Source organism: Colletotrichum godetiae (genome assembly GCF_030913485.1).
Source record: "Colletotrichum godetiae strain CBS 193.32 chromosome Unknown BDP55scaffold_17, whole genome shotgun sequence".
NCBI lineage: Eukaryota > Fungi > Ascomycota > Sordariomycetes > Glomerellales > Glomerellaceae > Colletotrichum > Colletotrichum godetiae.
Window position 1 is genome coordinate 854529 of NW_026851265.1, and position 18511 is coordinate 873039.

The 18511-nt window shown below is 53.0% G+C and overlaps 4 protein-coding genes across 4 annotated transcripts; 2 read left to right on the forward strand and 2 right to left on the reverse strand.

The window, feature by feature from the left end:
• Positions 1-306: 306 nt before the first annotated feature.
• Positions 307-2204, forward strand: BDP55DRAFT_693381 (amino acid permease-domain-containing protein; the record flags this gene model as incomplete). The annotated part of the gene is made up of 4 exons (XM_060577216.1): positions 307-716; positions 829-937; positions 1091-1987; positions 2148-2204. 4 exons carry the CDS (start codon positions 307-309, stop codon positions 2202-2204), a joined length of 1473 nt encoding a protein of 490 aa, XP_060430675.1.
• A 1235-nt stretch (positions 2205-3439) lies between these two features.
• On the forward strand, positions 3440-3972 carry BDP55DRAFT_581133 (ricin B lectin; the record flags this gene model as incomplete). Its single annotated transcript, XM_060570820.1, has 1 exon — positions 3440-3972. One exon carries the CDS (start codon positions 3440-3442, stop codon positions 3965-3967), a length of 528 nt encoding a protein of 175 aa, XP_060430676.1. The 3' UTR covers positions 3968-3972.
• An 11545-nt stretch (positions 3973-15517) lies between these two features.
• On the reverse strand, positions 15518-16935 carry BDP55DRAFT_550418 (uncharacterized protein; the record flags this gene model as incomplete). Its single annotated transcript, XM_060569025.1, has 3 exons — positions 15518-15656; positions 15723-16002; positions 16089-16935. The coding sequence occupies 3 exons, from the start codon at positions 16933-16935 to the stop codon at positions 15518-15520; spliced, it is 1266 nt and encodes a 421-aa protein (XP_060430677.1).
• Positions 16936-17210: 275 nt separating this feature from the next.
• Positions 17211-17554, reverse strand: BDP55DRAFT_661826 (uncharacterized protein). The gene has a single exon (XM_060574750.1). It carries the CDS (start codon positions 17410-17412, stop codon positions 17254-17256), a length of 159 nt encoding a protein of 52 aa, XP_060430678.1. The 5' UTR covers positions 17413-17554; the 3' UTR covers positions 17211-17253.
• Positions 17555-18511: the final 957 nt, after the last annotated feature.

The following is an 18511-nucleotide window of genomic DNA, read 5'->3' on the forward strand; positions in this document are numbered from 1 at the left end:
TTAACAAAAGCGACTTGTCCCCCCTTTGCCCTCTTGCCGTGGTTCTGCTTCACTCCCTCCTCCTCCTTCCCGAAAGACTGCTCAAAGTCACGTGTCGCAAACTTTACATGGTGTTTGAGTCAATCTTTCTACTTCCGCTCGTTCTTGGTTCATTCTCGTGGGACCTTTCAACGGCTACGGCCTTCATTTGTTTTCTCATCTGACACTACTGCAATGAAGGAGTCGCATGCAGAGAAGCATCCGAGCTCCGGCGATGCGACGACCGCCGAGCTCGGTAGCATCCGGAATGTCGACTCCGAAGACAAGATGGGTCACCTGCATCGCAGGCTCAACAATCGCCAAATCCAGCTCATCGCAGCAGGTGGATCAATTGGAACGGCACTCTTCATCAGCATCGGCGGTGGTCTCGCCAAGGGTGGTCCCGGCAGCTTGCTGATAGCGTACACCGCTTACACCCTGATTCTTGCCCTCGTCAACAACTCTGTTGCCGAGATGAACACGTATATGCCCGTTGCAGGTGGCTTTGTCCGCCTCGCTGGGTATTGGGTCGATGACGCTCTTGGTTTCCTTGCGGGATGGAACTTTTTCCTCTACGAAGCTATCTTGATCCCCTTTGAGATTACTGCTCTCAATATTGTCATTTCGTTTTGGAGTGATGATGTCGTGAAACCCGGTCCGACAGCTGGTATTTGTGCTGCTGTGATTATTCTTTATGGGTAAGAATATCATCCTAATTCGCAGACCACTCTCCTTCTGCCTCTGGCTTCCCTTTGCGAGGGGGGCATGCTGCAAATGCAAATGTAATGTGACACTGACCTGTGTACACAGGTTGATCAATGTCCTCGCGGTACGGGGCTATGGCGAAGCTGAGTTTTGGCTTTCTGGAGGAAAGCTGATCTTGATCTTCATGCTTTTCGCTTTCACATTTGTGACTATGGTCGGCGGCAACCCCCAATGAGATGCATACGGCTTCCGCCACTTTACGAATCCCGGTGCGTTTGCGACATATCTATCAGGCGGCGACCTGGGTCGTTTCGAAGGGTTTCTTGCTGCACTTTTCAGTGCCTCCTTCACCGTTGTCGGTCCCGAGTACATCTCCATGGTATCTGCTGAAGCTCAACGGCCCAGCATCTATATCAAGTCAGCATTCATTACCGTGTATTACCGATTTTGTATTTTCTTCATCATCGGTGCACTGGCTGTTGGCATAGTAGTTCGGTATAACCACCCAACCCTAGTCAACCTTTACTTTGGGGACGGTGGCGGTGGTACGGCTGCGGCTTCTCCCTATGTGATTGCCATGGAGACCCTTGGTATCGGTGTACTTCCTCACATCGTCAACGCACTCATCCTTACGTCTATCTTCTCGGCTGGCAATACCTACACCTACTGTGCCACTCGGGCGCTTTACTCACTATCTCTCGAAGGAAGAGCGCCTCGTTTTCTGCGTCGATGCAACAAGAATGGAACTCCCATCTACTGTTTCGCCATCGTCATGCTGTTCCCGATGTTATCTTTCCTCCAAGTTAGCAGCAGTTCTGCTGTTGTTATTACATGGCTAACTGCGCTTATCACGGGAGGTGGGCTGATCAGCTTCATCATCATGTCGATCACGTTCATCAACTATCATAAGGCCTGTGTCGCCCAAGGAGTTGACCGCAAAACCCGGCCATACTATGGATACTTCCAGCCTTACGGCGCATACATTGCATTGGGCTTTCAGTTACTCATTCTCTTAGTGTATGGCTACTACGCGTTCCGGCCGTGGTCAGTAGAGTTGTTCTTCCAGAGCTACACTATGCAGATCTTAGCCGTCGTTCTTTTTTGTGGATGGAAGTTGTTCAAGAAGACCAGATACATAAGGCCCCATGAGGTTGATCTTGTTTGGGAGCGGCCATTGATCGAAGCCTACGAAGAGTCTTTAGTTGATCCGCCAGTTGGCTTTTGGACCGAGATGGCGCAAATGGTTGGGCTTCGAAGGAACAAGGTAGGCTTTCATTAATCCCTCTTGAGAGCGACAAAGGCTGACCCTCTTAGGCCTAACACGCCTTCTTTCCAGCTCAAATCTCACGCAGGATACCACAACGTACTCAATTCCATGTTTTCATCTAATCATGATTTTGCTATTGCCTAGGAGAAACCCGTAGCACTCCGTTGGTGGTAATGGTGTCATTTACTGGACTGATGAGATGGTCCCGGCTTAGGAAGTATCGGTAAGCATAAGGAACTCGAGACAATGGCGGCATATCAATTAGTGGAAATACTTCTAATCTGTTTACAATGTTTCGTGGCTTCTACCAACATCTAAGGAATTTTTGCGCAGTTTCTGATGATCACATAGCACCTAACTTAATCCCTGAGTAGGTAAGCTGTTCATTCATCGTGCATTCCCGACCCCGCAGTGTAATCTCGGTTCTACCTTTTTCTGTAGTGATATGGTGTTCGTAGAGGTTGGGATTTTTACTCAATGGTTCCAATTTCCCGAATTTTGAGTCTAACAATAATTTGCACGTATTACGAGCCCGATCACCATTTTCCCACCTTCCATATCATCTCGCATGGACCGGCTCGGCAGCAGCACAGCGCGCCCTGAACTTTGCTGCAAGACAAGCACCGCGACAACGCTGCGTCGCAGTGAGGGCGGCCAAGTCTGGGTGAAACTCATACATATATTATGCAGACAATTTGAAGCCATATTATACACAATGAAGGGCCAAGCCGGGAGGCTTCAAAATGCCTAATCGAGAGAAATCCTCGGCGAGAAGACCCAGAAACTATTTTCTTCATCTCCGCAGGTTGATCAATTGTGATCCGTGGATCAACTGGCTTTTTTCGACCTTCCATTTTCGCGCCGAAGTGCAACATAGAAGTCTCCCGGTACAGATTGATCAGAACTTGACTAGCGCCATGCCGATTATTCAAAGCAAATTGGTGGAAGATATGGTTAAATTCTAGCCTGGCGACGATCGTAGATGGTCTACCGGAAATACAGTCTCGGAACGGCAGTTGAGCTTGACGCCTGCGGGGAATTGTTTCGAATATGCCACAATTGAGGGGCCTTTCTCGGGCCAAGAATCTTTGTTGGGCGCTCAGCGTAGTACTCCCCGGATAAATCAAGTCCGCGACTGTTGCCATGTGCGTCGAGTCACACGATTTATGGATGCGAAGTGAAGTTAACATCGTCGCCAACCCTGGGCGCCCAAAAGTGCAGAATCAGGACATCTCTGAGAACGATCGTCTTGTACTGTTGAGCCCGAGCCTCAGAGCTGGGCCCGCCTATCTGACGGGGTATAAGAAGATGTCATTTCCATTCCATTTATGTGGCGTCTGGAACCGCAGAGATTGCCTTTTATTCCTGATTCCCACCGAGCCTAAACGTCGCACTATTATCAAATAATTCTAGTACCTGGAGAGATACTACATCAAACAAAAACCCATCATGAAGCTGTCCCTCTGCATGATAGCTGCAACTTATGCCGCAACTGCGCAGAGCGCAATCACTTGGAGCCTCGAGAAGGCTGCAAGCCCTACAGCAGATCAGACAGACGCCTACAACAAGATCGAAGCCGCAATGCGTCTTGCAGCTGCCCGTCACTCTCGACTGGGAAGCGCAACGAAGAACTTACGCGTTTACTATACTCCTGGTGTACCAACTGCGGAGGCAAATTATAACGGCGACGTCAGATTCGGCTCAAACCGAGCATATATGAATGAGAGAACGGCCCTCCATGAGGTCTCTCATACTCTAGGAGTTGGTCAAACTGCTGCGTTTGATAGGAAGTGTGCTGCTGGAGATTGGGCTACTGCGCTGCCATTGTTACGGTCCTGGGATGGTTCGGGGGCAGTCATCAACTGTGGTGGTTCCCACATCTGGCCTTACGGGCTGAATTACGATACAGAGTGGAGTGAGACAAACGCCAACCGTCACGTCCAACTCATAAATGCCATGATACGGGATGGTATGTAGCTGGCAGGGTCTTCGACGTTGAGGCATATGTTCAATAGTATTGGCAGTTGATGACGTTCTTGACCGCAGCTATGGTCTTCTTCACCGGCGCGTCTTCTACCATCGGACTTATCTGGAGACTTGGTGTGATATTTCCAGTAATACTCTCATGAATAGCGTTCATATCTGATGTTTTGGACTGGATTAGAAATAAACCAAGGCTATGGAATAAGCTGCGCCGGCCCTTGAATCTGATAGCCGCTTCAAACTTCTCTTTTTACATACTTGATACGCACATCGACACTTGAAGAAAAAATATAAGCAGGCTATCAACATACCTCATCAAAAAATCATGTGAGTTCGTACCCCTCTATTTCACGTGAACCTCTAGTCCGTAGACTTCCCTAATATTGGACGTTCTTGGACTTCGTATACACCTTGCACCTGCAACCGAAGTTCATTGAATCAGTGCGATCTTCGAACTTGTTCTATTTGACTTGTCCTGAAGTCTAGTCACCTTACATGATAAGTGACCGAGCTTCGGGGAGCTGAAAAGCCTAGCGCCGTCTAAAAATTCGTCGTCTCCAGACTCGTTGTAGATGGTTAAGAACTTCCACAAATGTTGATGAAACGACTCTTCTCATGACGTTCACGTAGAGTTAATCTAAAAAAACCCTTGTGCTTATCCATCACACATCCTGATGCGGCCACCAAAAATGACCGGATCGACACTTCTCTTCCTGGTGAGTTTGTGGGAATTGACTGGAATGTTTCCATAAACAACTGCACTCGCTCGACAGACTTATTGTTATTGATGTGACAATTAAAATCCATAGCTACAGACTGTGAGGTTGGCCCACTGGCGCCTGCTCGTTGGAGATAGATGCCGTGCGACTGCTGCACTAGATTCATAATGCGCGATGCTGTCCCTGAATGCTCTGGTTGATGCTCCGAGCAATTTTTCATGCAATTGGACGCTTCAGTGACTTGCTCTTGGGAATATATGGTCAAAATGCCAGTTTTCTCGCTCAGAAGGGGGGCAGAATATACGCATAGCCTGCAATATCAGCTCGCAGATCAGTTAACCGTCAAGATAGGTTCAATAGCTTCTGGCTATGCCACCAACGGCTGGTTTTCCTACCATGAGATAGATAACCGAGTGTAAGCCACTTAAGTTTTAGAATCGTCTCCCAGACAGTCTTTTCCGCCAATACTTGCCAGTGCGGATTCTAGCAGACGAAACAATATCGGGAAGTCATCCGATCCGGTTACCATGACGGAAACAAGCAGAACAACTATGACTAGTAAAGTGCGGTCTTGGTATATTGGTCATCGGCTTTGAACTCAAGTCGTCTTCTCAAATCATTCATTGTCGTTGTTGTTGTTGTTGTTGTATTTAACGCCGTGGCGGCCGGGCTAGAGCCCTTACCGCAGACCTCCCGAAGGGTATATGGCGTGGAGGGCCGTGAGCCAAGGCTACCTACTCTACAGTACGTCGTCTCTTTACATCGTCCTCCAAATCATGCCTTGTGGCCACTACGCGTTCTGTCTGTCCCCGGTTCCCGCTGGTGCCCCAGTTTCATTCTTTCCCAAATCGTCCCTTGGAATCGGGAGGTTCTTTGTAGTCCGCACTCACATCTACGTAGGTGTGGATGCTGCTACCGCAGACAGATCTTCTGGAAGAAGTCCGTCACGCGGAGAAAGGCCTCGAAGCCTCGTGGGTCGGTGATTAATCTCTTGAAGTAGGCCTCGAGAGATCCCATAGGGCCTATGGGCTCGGGCATACTGCGAGAGTGGAGGGTCGGCCACCGTTGCCTCCTCGCCAGCGTTAGTCGACAGTAGACCAGGTGGTCCACGTCTTTCGCCTCTCCACAAGAGCACATCATTAGAGCGTCGTCGTGGTTGAAACGTCGGTGATATTGCTCGAAGTCCCCGTGACCCGATCGTGCCGCCAGCAGGTGATGTAACGTAGCCCGCGGCAAGGCCAGTTCAGGAGGGCTGGACAGAGCTGCCTCAAGCCCCAAGTCCGCGTACCGCGGCCTTCGCTCTTTATACCACCATCTCCTGTGCTGGCTTTGTAATTTTTCCCTTGCAAGCCGCTTGATGCCCGCTAGTGTTGCCATTTGACCCATCCGCGCCGGCAGTGTCGTTCCTTCTTTGGCCAGCCGGTCCGCGGCCTCGTTTCCTTCGATGCCCTGGTGTCCCGGGGACCAGTGCGTCCGTATATCAAATATCCTGGCCGCTTCTTGGATTTCGAGGAACGCGTCTTGTGACGAGTCCGGCGCCTTGCCGCGGATGCCTTGTATAACGCTGGTGTTGTCGATACATATGTGGATTGGATGACCGCGATTGGTGAGCAGAGCCCTTCTGAGGCCGGTTCGCGCCCCTTCGACCTCGGCGTCGAACACTTCTGCTAGTCCGAGTCGGCCGCACCCTTGTGCTATGCGTTTGGAGTCTCGGTAGATGACGAAGCCGTACCCCACGGCTCCGTTCGTCGCCCTGGAGCCGTCCGAGAAGACGATCATATGGCTTTCCGGTACTGTCTTTAGCCAGCGCTCGAAAGCTTTCGCAGCCTCTTCTTTGCATTGAACTACTATCTGATCCTGTGAGCTTGGCAGGTACTGTGATTGAAGGAACGCTGGTCTTCCGCATCTTGGCAGAAGTTCAGCCGTCCGTTGTAGTCTCGTCTGTTGCTGTCCCTGCTGGGAGAGCCGCGCGACTAGCGGGTGTCGGCGATCAATCCTCTGTAGTCGGACTGCGGCCCGTAAGCGGACGCCCTCTAAGGCGACTTTGGCTGACGGTAAGCCGGCGTCTCGGAGGAGGCTACTGGTTGGCGTTGTCCTCCAGACAGGCAGAACGGCCCTTGCTGCCGCTGTAATGACGCTGTCGATCTTCTGCACGAGCCCCTTTTGGCCTGTGTTGACGGGTCTTCCTTGGAGAGGCGGATTCGTGTCTGTCTCCGCTTGGCGTCTCGAAGCCGGCTTCGTGATACCTGCGTACCATGTTTCGGCGCCGAAGAGCGCGATCGGCAGTACGCAGGAGACGACGGCTTTTCGCACGGCGGCCGCTGGGAGTCCCCTCTTTGTGTTCGTAAGCTGTCTCAGATGTTGAGCTGCCCTCTTTGCTGCAGCTACTTTTGCGTCGACATGGTGCCGGAAGGACAGTCTCTTGTCGAACCAGACACCCAGCCAGCGTACAGGTTTCGTCGAGGCCTTGACCACCAAATCCCCGCCCGGACCTCTGGCAGCTCCGCTGGCTGGCCGTGCTTCCTAGTAAAGTGGATGACCTCGCACTTGCTCGGGTCAAAGGAGACCTTGTTCTCCAAGCCCCATCTGAGAATGCCGGCTGCGCTTCGGTTGAGTATTGCGACGTTGCTCTCCAGGGAGGGGCTGATGGCCAGAGTGGCGATGTCGTCCGCGTACCCGAATCGCGCGTTCGGGTCGTCTTCAAGTATCTCTGCGATGTAGAGCAGAAAGGCAATGGGAGATAGTGGTGACCCCTGAGGCAGCCCGCATGACAGCGGGAAGTACTCCGTTGTGCTTTCTTCCAGTCGGACTCTAGCGGTGCGGTTGCAGCAGAAGCTAAAGATCAGTCTGGTCAGGCCATGTGGCCATCCCTGCTGACGCAGTCTAATGACGAGCCGGTTCCGAAGGACGGAGTCGAACGCCCCTTTTACGTCCATAGTCAGAAGTGTCGCCGTGAGTCCTTTTAGGAGGGCCATCTCGATGTCGTGGGTGAGGCAGGTCGTCAGATCGACGGCTGACCTGCCTTGTAGAGCCCCGATCTGTTGCGGACTGATGATGCGCTCGACAATCGCCAGGGACGCCATCCTTCTGGCTATCAGTCGCTCTAGTCCCTTGCCCAGGCACGAGAGGAGCGCGATCGGCCGCCAGGACCCGGGCTTGGAGGCATCCCTGCCGGCCTTCTGGATCATGACCACCTCAGCTCTGCGGAAGGGCAGAGGAAAGTGGCCGGCCCGCATACAGGACTGGAATAGCTGCCTGACCGGTTCCGAGATGACATCCCAGCATGCCTGGAGGAGGCGTGTTGTGATGCCGTCCACACCAGGGGTCGTTGTCTTTGTTAAGGTGGCCGTCTTCACTTCTTCTCCGCTAACATTGTCCTGCCAAGTAATCGCTCGCCTCGGGACGACGGGTACGTCAAACGGGTCACCCGGTGCGTCATCTTCCGCACTAAACCTGTCGAGAAGGGCTCCCCGAAGCGCTTGAGCCTTTTCGTTAGTATCCTCGATCGTCTGGTTGTCCACAACCAATGGGGGTGCTCTGGTCAGTAGGCTCGCCTTCCGCCAACCCATGATCTGGTACAGGTCCCGGTCTGAAGCGACTCCATCGATCTTTCCGGCCCAGTATGCTCGCTTAGCCTTCCTCACCGTGCTCAGGAACGCCTTTCGTTTCTCCATTAGATAAAGGTGCGCATCTTGCTCCGTCTCCCAGGCTTGTTGGTTGCGGGCAGCACGGTATGCTCTGTGGGCCTCTGCGCATTCCTCCGTCCACCAAGCCGCGCCTTTACCATGTTTTCCTCTCTTCTTGCCGACCGCCTCAATGGCTCGGGAGAAGAGCTCGACGATGTGACTTGCCTGCCCGTCCAGGTCTTCCGGAGTAGGTTGATCCCCCAGATTGGGCATCGCAGCTAGCCCCCCTTCGATCAGGTCTCTCAGCCGAGGCAGCGCCGAGTCGGGCACTGACAGTGGCCGTGGCTGCGGGTGGCCCTCTCCCTGTGACACTGGGCGTTTGAGTAGTGGTATGACGGCCACGATGGCCTCGTGGTCAGCTCCCGGGTGTAGCTGTGGGCTGACCTGCGCGTGCGCAAAAGGGATATTAGAGAAAGCCAGGTCCAGGACATGTCCGCAATCCTGGGTTGCCACCCCAACTTCGCTGATAAGAGAGAGATTGTGGCCGTCTGCCCAGCCTGCGATGTCATCTCCCCGGTTCCCGTTCCTCGTCCCGGGCTCCCAAGAGTAGTGATGCGCGTTGAAGTCACCCGCGATCAAAGCTCGCTCCGGGGGTTTGAGTTCTAGCAGTATCCCTGTTGTGCGGCTGTGGGGGTCGCGGGGTTGTCTGTACACGTTGACGATAGTCGTCGTTTTGTCGACCACCAGCCACAGTACGTCTCTCGTGTGGACAGGCCTCTGCTGCTCCACCGTCATCCCTATCCCTTTGCGTGTGTAGGTCAATACTCTTGGTCTGGTTCCTTCGCTGTCCCAGAAGTCGACCGGGACGAAAGAGTCGAAACCCGGGTGCGTGTTCAGTTGCACGTTTCCGTCCTTCCAGCCCGTCCAGGGTTCCTGGACGAGGACCACATCTATCTGAGCCTCCCAGCAGAGCTGCAGGAAAGCCGTGTGCGCCGGGGAGATCTTTCCGACGTTGCCCTGCGCAACGCGTAGCATCCGTGGGGTCGCCGCTCTCGGCTTACGTCTCCGAGTCGAGTTCGAGGTGGGTGTAGGCATTCGCGACGTTGTAGTTTGGCTTCTGTGCTGCCCGTTGGCTCCTGCTTGGCATGGGTAGCACGGGACGGTCGATGGAGGTGTTGTCGGGGGAGTCTTCGCCTTCGCCTTCGTCCGCCTCGTCTTCATCCATGCTGCTGCTGTCAGTGCTTCCGTCACCGAGGCAAACGATCGAGCTTGCGGAGGGCGTTCTCGTGCGCGCGCGCTTGGCGCCGGGTTGCTGGTTCTGGCTGGTGGAGGTAGGGACGCCTGCCGCCTCCTGGCTACTGTCGGATCGAGTAGCCTTGTACAGAGTGTCCGATGCTTTCTGGCCGGCCTTCCGGATCCGAGCCCGCTCCTTTCGACCGGGAAGGGAGACGACGCCGTTTACGGCCGAGGGCCTCGCTGGGCAGTCTGTGTGGCTGGCTTGGAAGGGGCCGCAGCAGTTGGCACATTGGGGCCTGGCCATGCAGGGTCCCGTTTCGTGTGAATCGGAAGGTCTTCCGCAGTTGCTGCAGATCGGTCGTCGTCCGCAGAACCGGTTGGAGTGGTAGCCCTGGCAGCCGGGGTCGTGTCGGATGAGCGTCCTTCGTTTCTTGACGGGCAGAGATCTGCCGCTTTGGTTGAAGAGCCTGAAGGGCGTGACCTCTGATGTGAATGATATGAGCCAAGATATTTCGTTCGTGACTGGGTTGGGCCCAAGGCGGGACGGTCGAGCAAGGACAGGCTTCTGTCCTGTCTGTGCGAAGACCTCATCTTCAACGAGTGTGGCTGGGTCCAGGACGTCCCCGCCAATGCTGTGTAGTTTTGTTGGGCATCGCGGCACAACGTAAGTGTACCACTTGATAGGCGTCTCGACCTGGTGGGCGCCGAGGCATTCCGCCAGCTTTGCCTTACTTGCAAGTAGTCTTTCCTGTATTTGCTTGTTTCGCGGCTTCAGAGAGTAACCTGTGCTGATATGGTAGACGTGGGGAAGGTCCGCTAGCCCCAGGCCAACGGCCTTACAGACGATCTGTCGTACGGCGAACGGTGCGATCTTCCGAGCGGCCGCTAAGCTTTCTTCCGGGACGCGGGCAAAGATGCGGAGGTCCTCCTTCGGCTGCGCCTGCGGCTGATCCTCGGCGGGGAGTGTGGCCTTCGGGCGGGCAGAGCTCTGGCAGCTCTGGCCGCTCCGGGTCGCCGCAGTGGTGTTGCCCGCCATCGGTGCGACGACAGCCGCCCAACTCCGGGCCGCTATTGGGCTTGTCTCGTGATTGATCAGTCTCTTGAGGGTTTGAATGACATAGGCAGTGGCTTCTTTCGCGATCTGCTTTCTAGAACCGTCAAAGCTGGCGACAACGCTGTCGACGGACCGTGCAATGGTCAGAAAGACGTCTTTCCGTGCCTCGTACTGTCTAGCTTCTTCTGCAAGGGCTGTCAAGACGGACCCTGTGGCAGATCCGCTCGGAGCAGATGCGGTAGAGGCTGCGGGCCCCTCGGCCGAGGTAGGGGCGTCGGTGGTGGCATCAAGCTGGCTTCCCGTTAGGCTGGGCCGGGTCGGCTGTGCCTCGGCGTCGCGGCGTCGCTTAGCTCTTGAGGTGGGGTTCGGCTCCGGAGGTGTCCCGGAGCCTGGTTCGGGGTCGGCTTGGTCGGCCGACATCAGTCCGGTGCCCGACGGCGGCTGTGAGGCCATCGCGGATGCGGGCTCCGGCAAGGGGAGGTGAAGAGTTTTCGGCTGTTAGTAATTTGGTGGTAGGCTCACTCATTCACTAACAGCAGATGCCAAGAAAAATTAGGCGAGAGGGAAGTTGAAAATCATTCATTGTCGTAGTGTATAGTTGCATCGGAACTACCTGCATGTTGGGAAAAAAGAGATACCATTTTCAGGCTCCAGGCTCGGCAGGATGTTTCTGGTTTTGAAAGTGGAATAAAGCCACAGCGAGCACTCCTTTCCGAACCAAGGGGTCCATGTGAGCGATAGGCAAATCTAGGTGGCGCTAGTCGCTATGGTGGCCGTCCACGACTACCACTTCCACAGCAATGTGGGTTGAGACTATGTATAAGAATGCTAGCAGACAAGTATAGTGTGTAGAATTATATCTTGTAATTGTAATGTGAAAGCAATTGGGTTTTTCGTGGGGATAAATTGCTTGGGGATGGTTATATGGTGAAACATTGGGTAGCAGCGACTCCAATCTCAGACCATATGCCTATGCTGGTTCTATGTAGACCTCCAAGAATAACAGGATGAGTGTAATCTTCGCGCTGTTAGTAGAGCGCAATGGTCATATCATGCTGCTCTGCATGGGCTGGCCCTTCTGATTTTATGCAAATTATGTTAGCTATTAGGTATACTCTAGCGAACCGGAGCTTGTCCCAGATCTTGTATAGTGCTGAACGGTCCTAGACTCGGTGGGTGATGTTGTTTCCCGGTTGTGCGCAATGTTTTTACACCATGCCTGTGGTCTTTTGATATTTTGACTAGGTGGTTACGACACAACGTTCTGCACCAGCGGCAATTGCCATCTGGACTCACTCTACGTAGACTTTCTGAACAGTGTTGCCTCTCCAGAAGCCTCGTGAAGCAACCCCATCACTGAATCGATGTCGAATCTCCAGGCCGCTGCACTTCAACCTTTTTTTCTTAATGGAGCATTTCCCATGTCCAGGCTCGGCGCGATCGCAACTGACTCGGCGCTTCGAGCATTCGTAGCGACCTGTCACCGAGATCGACTAGTTGTAAGCAAGAGCTTTGATAGACATCGAATCTTCGAGAAAGAAGCACCGATCTTTTATCTTGGGTCGATAGAGCCGGGGCTTGTGGGTGGCCATTACGGGTCAGGTTGCTCAATTGAAGTTCGTGAAGGTTAATCCATGAAGAGATGATGTAGGAATGGACCTTTCTAAGAATTCTGGGAAATGGGCGCTTATTAATTGCACGTGTGGTCACAATGCCTAATATCACCGTCGAATTCGTTTGTTCGGGTAATGCTGAATTGGGAGTTGGGCGGCTCCAAGCCGGATGTTTCTGGGAACTTTACGCCAATCGCCATGTCCCACGACACCCGAGGACGCAGGATGCTAATATCTCAGACTACGGATAGTCCTTAAAAAGGGGACTAATTGAGACTAACGTCAAGGATTCGAAGGAACTCACTCGCCCGCATGAGAATCGACTCCGTAATGCCCCGCACCTCTCCAAGACTGAGGTATAGAAGATAAGATATGCCGAAGACACCAGAAACATATTATTATGGGCTTATCAAGTCGTCTGAAGATCTAAGTAGAACGTTTCACCATGACTGAGAATGAAGCTGGCATTCTAGAGATCGCAGTCTGTCGCAGACTGGACCATCTAAGCAATGGTCATAATACTCAAGTGCGGTCGGGCCTAAGTCGAGGACTCGAGGCCTGTTCGAAAAGTCAGACTGTGAGGTAAGAAAGTCTTCTTAGTTGTTTGTTGTATTGAGTGTCCCTTCTGTAGGCCAGGTCCTTGACAAGTAGAAGAGACGAGACTCCTGTAGACATGGATGTTAACAGACAGTGTATAGATGAGAGGACTTATGCCCTAAGTACATTGATGATTGGGCTCTTAGTAGCTTTCTAGTGACTGTCTTTGTTACAGGCTAGATTCTTGCTGCCTTTATAAGTGTTACCAAGCTACAGGTCTCAACTTTTGCACGTAAGGTTGGGCATCTTAAAACAGTTGGCAGATGTGTTGGTTACCACTTTTGTCCGCTTCCGCCGGCGAGCCCTTCATTATTTCCGACAGTATCTCCACAAGATGAAATCATGCCAGACGACCTACGTATAGATGAGACTTTTTATATTGTGTAAATGATATCGAGCACCGCTTTACGTCTGAGGAATCAGCCTTTGAGCAGAATCAAGACATAAATAGACGAGCCAAAAGGCAGAAAAACAAACAAATAGACGAGACTTTCAGATTATAGCTCATCCTTCGAAAGGAGGGATTAAGGTAATATATGAAATGAGGATACTTCTGGATTCTGTTAGAACCCCAATTCTCGGCAGTACAACCAAAGTAATGATGTTTATACTGCTTCATGCTCTGCTCGGGCACACACCGTGGTTGGTCGAGCCCGCTCGGTTAAGTGGAAAGTGCACGTGGAAGAACCAAAGCCCCAACAGGTATTTTTCTCCATTCATGGCGCTCTCAATTGTTGACTTGAATCCCTGTGCGGTACTAGACAAAAAGCCAGCTAGTCTAAAGCCATTGACACTGAACACGAGAGCCGTGGCTAGCTTTAGGTCAGTTAAGGTAGAGGACTTCACTTTTGACCGAAGCCCACTGATGCTGCCTGATGTTAGTTCGAATGGCTGGACGATGCGCGGGGAGGTATTCGGAGTTGCAAGCATATCAGCTTTCCTTATAATCTACGAGACTGAGTGAACACGCGGGCCCAAATGAACTTGACGTAGCAACATCTACTAGTGTTTGCATGGATTCAGATAGTAACACCAAGACAACGGCAAGTTTAAGAAATAGAAAAGTGAAGCGATTGATCATTGGTCGACAGTCATTCTCATGAATCTACTGCCTTGGAATGTATCCATGACAGAAAACAAGCGAGAACAGCGCATTTGTCCCCCGCTAATAGAAACTAACACGAATGAAGTATATACGTCACAGGCAGACAATCGCCTAACCTCCATTTTGTTAGTTCTTCGAGGCGATCACCCGATGGCCGCATCAAAAGTCGAGCTAGTTGATAAGCACACTGTTATATGTGAGCTGCTAATCTAAGGCTTGCTAAATAGGTGAAATTGGCACCCAACAACAAGGCATCACTACATGTTATATCCTCTTGTGCAAGTTCTGAATGTCCTCCAAACCTCCATGCGTCAAATCCGCACTCGGATAGGAGGGAGATCATCATCCGCCACGGTGAGGCGTCATTATCGACGTCGCATCCTCCACCCCTCACCCCTCTCCCCCGGAAAGTATTATGAACGAACATGGTTCCCGCTGGTAAAGACGAGAACACACTATCGATCTATACATGTAGGTACTTGAGTGCGGTGGTGGGGACTTGAGAGGCGTCCGGAAACGTAGGCTGCCATCCTGCGAGTAGCTAATAGGACCGATGATGCAACGACCCGGCCTGAGATAATCCAAGAACTGTTCTCTCATGGAGCGATGTAGTGAAAGAAGGTGGGATGTGAGTGGTCTCTGTATGCCTCGAATCGACGGAAAGCTTATTGAATTGACGAGTGAAAGGACTGCTAAGTGTTGGTGATGCCATATGGATATTGGATAGTCAAAACCTCAAGAAGCTGAGCTCACATGATCACCGTGGTCGTTCATGATCTAGCTACGCGAGCATAGTATCATAATGGACGTGAATTGCAGTGATTGGCCAAAGTCTGCGCCGCACTTGTCGCCCCCACGTCAACGTTGGCGCATATCCACATGCAGGGGACTGAGTTGAAAATGCCGAGCCAGGCCTGCGTCATGTCTTCTGCTAACCCCCAGACATGGAGTATCTGGGCAGCTCCTTGAAGCCATGGGGACCATACCCTGGAGCTGCCAGCAAACATCATCTTCGAGTCTTGGTAATACCTCTGCCTTATATTCCGAATATGTGGCGCATGGACACAGAACTGGACTCTATGCAACTATTGCAGTCTTGTAAGTTCCATTGATCTTGTTGTTGGCCATCGCCTGGAAGCTTCTGGAACCTCCAGAGAGGCAGTATCGTTCGCCGCGTTGTGGGTCTTGAGGAGGATGGAACATAACGAATAGCAGGACTGAGTCGACGGAGTATCACGATGTGTCTCCAATGCTGCCTTGACCGAGTTCTTCATGGTCAGATTGCCGGACAAGACTTTGTAGAGACTGGGTGATCTTACCAGCCTGCTACTTTGACCTTAGGCCCAGCAGAGAATAGTCTGTAAGAGCCAAGAGCATTCTTTCTGTAACGCCCGGCTTGTGCCAGATCATGCCTGAAGGAGCCAATCTAGATCCCTGACCGAGCGCCCGAGCTGGCCGGCCGACGACCGCCGCATTGGCCACTCCCACTTAGGGCTATGACCGACTGGTCTAGACTAGACTACCGTCAGAAAAAGAGTCAAGATAATGGCGATCCAAGGTAAGTGACGGCACGAGAATGGGTCTTCTTGTTGTCTCATCCGGTTGCTGACTCGTTGCCGTGCCCCTCCCCCTTTGACTGGAGAGAGGGGACGCTAGACTTCGGTCGCCGGCCTCTTTTGACTTTGGGACGTTGCGCATTCCCCAAAGTATCGTTTGGTGAAGTTTCCCGAGTACTAAGGAGCATATTAGCTACATGTAGGCGCCCATACAGAAGTAACGAATTGTCATTGTCGACTTACTCCTTATCTTTGAACCTTCGGCGTTTGATCATCTGTAAAGCCTCTTTACGCATGTTGCAAGAAAAGTGCTCGTTGAAATCGAGGGTTATAAGTTCCCACATGCAGTGGCGCTTGGTGTGTCGGTAATGATCGAGGAGAAAGAAGAGATACTCTTCCTGATCCTGGCGTCTGGCGTTGGCACTAACGCTGGGTACGGAACGGTCCGACGCCTGTTGGGTGCTGGCATGACTCGGAGAAAGATAGCCCAAGCAATGAATGCCCATGCGTGAGCAGTTCTGGCCTGTCCAGCTTGTCAGACGGAGAATCGGACCACGAAAGCCATTGATCGACAGATAGACGCGACTAATTCAGCGAAATAAAACTTACATGAGGGACGCCCCTCATCACAAGGCATCTTGCGGATCTGACAGGTCTTGCAGCCAGGCTCCGTGTGCTGGGGTTGAGAGGTCTGCAATTGAGGCCTCGTGGTCATGACGACGTGAGAGGGGTTCGGACGGGCAACAAAGATCGGTGGCTCCAATGAATCCGAGGTTGGAGACGTAGGAATGGAACTTGAGGCGGGAGGGTTGAGTGCATCAGCAAGATGGGGGGGCGTAGGGGGGTGACTCGAGCGCGACGAGGACATGTTCACATCGTCATCCGGGTCGCACAGCACGTTCTGTAGGTCCATGACGGAACAGCGGCTGGGCTTGGGGTCGGAACGCGGGATAACAGTAGCATAGCCATGGCTGGCGCTGCTAATGAAGCTTGAACTACTATGATTTCTATCGTTGTTGCTGCCGAGGACGCCGAAGGTGGTAGGATGCGAGGGTGTTGGCGATGGCGAGGGGGGGAATCTGAGCGCGTCATGACGGGAGGATGCAGCGGCAGGAGCCGGCGTGGTAGCCGAAGACACAGCCGGAGCCGGAGCCGGAGCTGGACCGGCAGCCAAGCGGCGGTAGTAGGTTGGCGGTGGCGCTTGGTTGACGGAGAAGGAATAAGGTTCGAGGCGACCGGCAACCTGGGCGGCGTCATGACGCGACGGACGAGCCAGCGACAACGACATGGACGGGACCGAGGGCGGAGGAAGAGGAGGTGGAGGAGCGGGAGGAGGCTGGAGAGTCTCGGAAGGAGGAGGAACAGCAGCGGCATCAGCAGCGGCGGAGACCGGCCGGTTGTCGGCTGCGACGGTGACGGCGACGGCGGCGGCGTTGGTGTTGGTGTTGGCGGGCATCCGCATCGTGTCTCACTTCCAGTTCCAACAGTCCACGTCCACGTCCACGTCCGCGTGCACACACTGCACACTTCCGCCAGGTGCGCGCGAGCGGGCGAGTAAGGGGAAACCCGAGGGGGCGGAGACGAAACGGGACGGCTTTTGACACGTGGAGGAGTAGGCTCCAACTTCCAGCCTCTTCCGAGCAAGGCAAAGCAAAGGCAGAGCAAAGCAAAGCAGAGCAAAGCAAAGCAGAGCAAGGCAGAGCAGAACAAAGCAAGGCAAAGCAACGATAATTACCTTGCTGTATCCGTACCCATACTCGGTACAATAATTAAGCTAAGGTATCCGTAAGCTAAGCGCCCACTCACTCCTTTCGCCTGAGCCTGAGCCTGGCTGCGCTCGCTTCGCTTCGCCTCGCCTCACCTCCTGTCCAAGTCCAGTCTCCTCTCCTCTCCTTCTCATTTGTGCTCTCTCCTCTTTCTCTCTCCTTCCCATGTGTCTTCCTCAGCAGTAGCCAGTTGCCAGGACTGAACTCAATTGGATTGGATTGGACTGGGCTGGACTGGACTGGACTGGACTGGAGCAATAGACGGAGACATGGGCTTTTCGATTATGGGCTCGAGCAAAGACTAGGGCCGGAGACTGTGACGAGGGGCGGAGCACCATCATCACCACCACCACCACCACCAGTTGGCAGCAACGCAGCGTGGCACTGGGCATTTACCTCACTTGGGTAGCCGGGCCCGGTGCTGGTACGGATAAGACGGTAGAAAACAGGGGCTGTGGGCATCTTTCCAAATGTGCTTCAGTTTCCGTAGCCTGTGAGTCGTGAGTCCGTACGTATTATGACTGGCTATCCGTACTTAGCTGTCTTGTGCCCTGTTTGGCGGCTAGCTGAGACTGGGCAGTAACATAACAATAAGCAGCCTAACAGGAATAGCAGACATGGATGATGGGCTTGATGGACGATGGATGTTGCAGCGTGGCATGACGGCTCACGGCGGTCTGGACGTGTCCTTCTCCATCTCTCCGCTCCCCTACACGAGGTACGTACTATTTCGATACCCACCCTCGGTCCTAAGACCAGGGATTTCCCCCAATCACAGCCCGGGCGGTTACAAGCTACCCGACCTGCTGACGAAAACAACTTCTCATTGGCTCCCCTAATTCGGTCCATTTCGGCCAGGTCCGCTCAACGGTTGATTTGCGGCTTCCTGCCGTTGTCACACGGTGCAACCTGGTGGGGAGGTATGGCGGAAAGGTAGTTTTCCCATGTACCTATCTTGCGGCAGTACCCATGAGGTACGTATCTCAGAACTACTTGTAGGTACCTTACGGAGCACAATGTACGGAATTCGTGCCGTTCCTCTGAACCCTCTTCCCCATTCCCACACCGCCGCACCACCTTACTTTCCATCGCTTTCGCCCTCTCTCTCTCTCTCTCTCTCTCTCTCTATCTCTTCTGGAGATTTTTTCCCTTCCTCTTTGACTCGGGGATTTTCACTCACGTGATTATTTGCAGTCCTGTGTATCCGCACCAACCCCTTCCATTCCACAAGGGCAGGGTACCCAAATTGTTAGGTATCCGTACATC

Bases quoted from the DNA above. Each gene is read 5' to 3' on its own strand.
- BDP55DRAFT_661826 (XM_060574750.1), bottom strand. From the start codon at position 17,412: ATGGGAAGGAGAGAGAAAGAGGAGAGAGCACAAATGAGAAGGAGAGGA.